At 35.3% G+C, this 4575-nt stretch overlaps 1 protein-coding gene across 1 annotated transcript; it reads right to left on the reverse strand.

The window, feature by feature from the left end:
* On the reverse strand, positions 243-3054 carry LOC109829735. Its single transcript, XM_020396776.1, has 4 exons — positions 2741-3054; positions 1917-2537; positions 1019-1660; positions 243-501 (listed from the first exon to the last, which is right to left on the reverse strand). Exons 1-4 carry the CDS (start codon positions 3052-3054, stop codon positions 243-245), a joined length of 1836 nt encoding a protein of 611 aa, XP_020252365.1.

The following is a 4575-nucleotide window of genomic DNA, read 5'->3' on the forward strand; positions in this document are numbered from 1 at the left end:
GTTCGATTGTTGATACGTCGTGTTTTATTTCTCCCCTTTCTTTTGATAGTATGTGGTGGAAGTAGCTCGATCTCATCCCTTGGCACGCTTCGTTTCTCATAATCTGGTATAGGATAGAGAATCGGGTCATAGCTCTTTTTAAATGCTTCTATGGACATAAACCAATCGCAATATTGGTAAATGTCTCTCTTCATGTACGAGATGACTGCACATGCATGTTTACACGGAATCCGCATGACGTCCTAAGCAAGGTAAGTGCATGTCTTCTTCTCCAAATCAACACGGGTAGTTTTATGTGCTTGCACTTCAAATATGTCAGCTGCAGCTTGCTTAACATCCAATGGCCGACCTTTCTCTATATTTTCTTTAAGCACCATCTCTACTTGTGGACAGAGATATCCAGCCCATTTATCTGCAAGTAACCGGCGATTACTCATTCGGACCATTATCTGTTTACGGATATGCTCAACCATTTGTAGAATCCGTAGCATTCTAGCTTCCCTTATCCAATTATTAAAAGACTCAGCGACATTAGATGTTACGTGTCCATCAAGAGTTAACATGTTCTCAACAAGAGTTAACATGTTCTCCACAAGAGTTAACATGTTTTCGACAAGAGTTAACATGTATCCCACAAGAGTTAACATGTTCTCCACAAGAGTTAACATGTATCCCACAAGAGTTAACATGTTCTCAACAAGAGTTAACATGTTCTCCACAAGAGTTAACATGTATCCCACAAGAGTTAACATGTTCTCCACAAGAGTTAACATGTTTTCGACAAGAGTTAACATGTATCCCACAAGAGTTAACATGTTATCAACAAGAGTTGACACGTAACCCACAAGAGTTAACATGTTAGCAACGAGACTCAACATATTATCAACAAGACTTAACATGTTATCAACTCTGATATAGTTAACAGCTCTGATATAGAATTTAACAAATCCAAAGATAACATGCTAAATAGCATAAGTTCATACATTAGCATAGATATAGAACAGCCAAATAACGTTACCTTATTCCCGGGAAGAATGCATTTGCCCATTGATCAGGAGAGTAGTTCATAGCAATGTTGTATGCCCTTGGATCCATGTCATATATCTCTTTCATGTACTCATTCCATTCTGCTATTGTGTATTTATAACAAGCACTTTGGAGTAAGTTCCCAAGAACATGAGTGTCCTTCGACTTCATACCCAAGTCCTTAAGCTTTAACCTGAAATTTTCAACAAGATGTAGAACACACCTCGAGTGTAGAGCTTCTGGAAAATACTCTTTTACTGATTCTTTAATTCCTTTGTCCGCATCAGAAATTATAACCAATTGGTGGGGAGGATTGTAAGGGTCAGCCCTCTCATAAAGTATGGACCATAGACCTTGGAGGAACCACTTCCAATTCATCAAATTCTCTTGATCACATATGCAATACGCTAAGGGAAATATACCTTGGTTCCCATCGTATGCTATGGCCGAGAGGAGAATACCTTTATATCGATCCTTCAAAAATGTACCGTCCAAAAATAGAAGGGGTCTGCATCCACTCAAGAAACCTTTGATGCATGCAGCATAACAAACAAAGAGTCTCGAAAACCTCCCCTCATTCTGGTCAACATGTATGTAACTGCCGGGATTTGTCTCTTTTACCATGCGCTCATACCTAGTCGTGTAAGAAGAAACAAACCAACAAGTTAACATGTTATCCGTGTAGCTTAACAAGCGACCAAAAAAAGCTAACACATTATTGGGGTAACTTAACAAAAGTTAACATGTTATTTACAAGAGTTAACATGTTAGTCGTGAAACTTAACATGTTATCAATGTTATCAATGAACTTAACAAGGAACATGTTAACTATTTGTTTTAACAAGCAAACTTTGAAACTTAACAAGTTAATAATAAAGCTCAGCATTTACCATCGTAGTTGATCATACGACTCATATATATCCCCGTAAAGCTTCTCCTGTGCTCTCTCTTTCCCCCACCATATCTTACTGTAATCAATTCTAAGGCCGTAGTTTGTGAGGAACTCCTTTTGCACATCAACGGGTCGGATTTCTGGACGGACCTTCAGGAGTGGTTGTAACTGTGTTGCAATGAATTTACGGGATGCCCTTGAACGACCTGTATTTTGCCCGTACTGCCCACAAGTATGTTCATTAACAAACTTCTTGATCGATAGTCTATTTGCATTCTTAACAGGTGAAGCAAACAACATCCATGGGCACTCGTAAGTTTCTTTATATCGGCAATATACACGGATACGTTTTGGTTCGTTCTTTTTAAACTCATAATCAAACATTTTGGCCAGAGAATAGTATGTCAGCGCCAACCTTAATTCTTCAGCACTTTCAAATTCTTGACCCTCTTCAGTTAATGCATTATGCCACCAACCAGGAATCATTACTGTGTTGTTAATAATGTCATCAGAACGCACTACACTGCTACCACTGGGATTATCAATTGGAATTCTTTCAGAACCATGGTTTGCGGCAGAAGTACTATCAATAAACTTTGGCTTCAGTGTATTCATAATGCTGCACAAATATAATTGGTTTTTCTTAAAATAACGAATAGGACTTGTACTTAAATAATGCAGTACCCTTAAGAGTTAACACATATGCCCTAAAGCTTAACAACCTTCGGTAGAAAGTTAACATATATCAGTTAAAAGCTAACATTTAACCTGCTCTATGCAATTCATAAGTTTTCAAATAAATTAAGTGTAAATATAACTTACCTTTCAGGTGGTTGCTTCGGGGTGTTCTCACATCTGGAAACATCTACATCTATATTAGCTCGAATATGGATCTCCAGACACCCGATATTACGGTTGTGCTCCACCATACACTCCATATCATCCTCATTCTCGATCTCAAAACTCAGATCAGGGATCCTTTCAGATTTATTAACCATTGATAGCGCATCATATGGAACCTTCAACCTCTCAGCCACGTCGAACTTAAACTCAAAAAAAGAGGTTGAAGAAGTTACCCTTGAGAACACTGCTCTCTCACCCAAGGAAACCATGCAAATAAGGGGGCTCTCCGCCATAAATGAAGGGGATTTAAGAGGAGTTATGAAGGGCACTTTAGGACAAGTAGGGGGCTGAAGATCGTAAGCCCTAACCGCAAAGATCTGCCCTTTGCACCATAAATACACTCTCTTCAAAGCCGAGTGGGTTAACAGGATATATAACGGAGGGAGCGCGCCAAAATTTCCCCCCAAAACGGCCATCATCTAACCTTAAATGCGACGGAGAGGTTTCGCCAGCGATCGGATCTCGTTTTCGAGGCACGGAGTTGAAGGCGGGGGTATTTTAGGGAGGCTGGGTGCAAATACGGGTGAGAGAACTGCTTTAAGGGCTCAGTTATAGTTTTTTGAATATTTAAGGGCTTAGCCACATGGGCCAAAGTACAGGGGGCTGGGCCACATTGTATTTCCAATTTTGGGTCCTTAAAGCAATTTTTCCAAAAAATAAATTGAAAACGTATTGTTTTCTAAAAAATAAAATTTCCCTTTAAAAATATTATTCTTTGTTAAAATATTATTTTTAAAAAAATTCAATAATATTTTTTTTATAATTTTTTAGATAAAATTCATTTACAAAGATATATTTTTTAACCAAAAAATAATATTTTAAAAAATTATTTTATTTTATGAAAATAACTTTTTAATAAAATATATTTTTTTAAAATTAATCTTCTAAGAATTATTTTTAGATAATTTTAAAAGACAATTTACTTAGTAATAAAAACCAATACTTTTTTAAAATAAATATTTTAAAACTATAAAAAGAATTAATAGCTTTAACAAATTTTTAATAGTAAAAAAAGTTGTATATTTAAAGTTATAAGCAACATTAAACAACTACAAATGCATGATATAAAATTTAAAATTTTAAGTCAAAATTGCAATTATAGTTGCATACAAATAATGCTTGCATTGTATCTATAGTTACAAGCAACCAAATGTGCCCTTAGTAAAATGAGCTATTTTGCATCCATTTTTCCATATTATAAAGAAGAAGATTTTTTTTTAAAATAAGCCACTTTTGCTAAATATTTAGCAAAACCGATCAAAGCTGGTAAAAAATAGGTCAATTTTGCTGAATCCTTCCGACGCCACGCTCCACCATGTCCGATCCGACCCGTGCCATCGACGTCAACTTGTTCGACACACTGAGGAAAGATCTCACTTCCCTTTGACTCATCGTTTTAATTTTTAGATATATTATGAATTAATTATATGCTTCGATTTGACTGTGATTAGATTATGTTACCATATGAATATTGTTATTATCTGCGTGGGCTTGTGGATGGTTAATATTAAATAAAGATATTATGATGAGTAATTTAAAGGAAAATCACTTTGTAAAAGGGTTATTTTGAGATGTTTTTAAAAGAAAGAATATATTTTAGGATTAATTTTAGAATTTTTTTGACGAGAAAAGAATTTATTTGGAAGATGGGTTAGTTTTCAATAATTATTAAAATAAATAATTTAAAATTATTTATTTCAAAAAAGGGTTCATTTTGAGTTGTTAAGTTACTTTCGGTAAAAGAATTATATTTT

Source organism: Asparagus officinalis, chromosome 1, assembly GCF_001876935.1.
Source record: "Asparagus officinalis chromosome 1, Aspof.V1, whole genome shotgun sequence".
Taxonomy (NCBI): Eukaryota; Viridiplantae; Streptophyta; class Magnoliopsida; order Asparagales; family Asparagaceae; genus Asparagus; species Asparagus officinalis.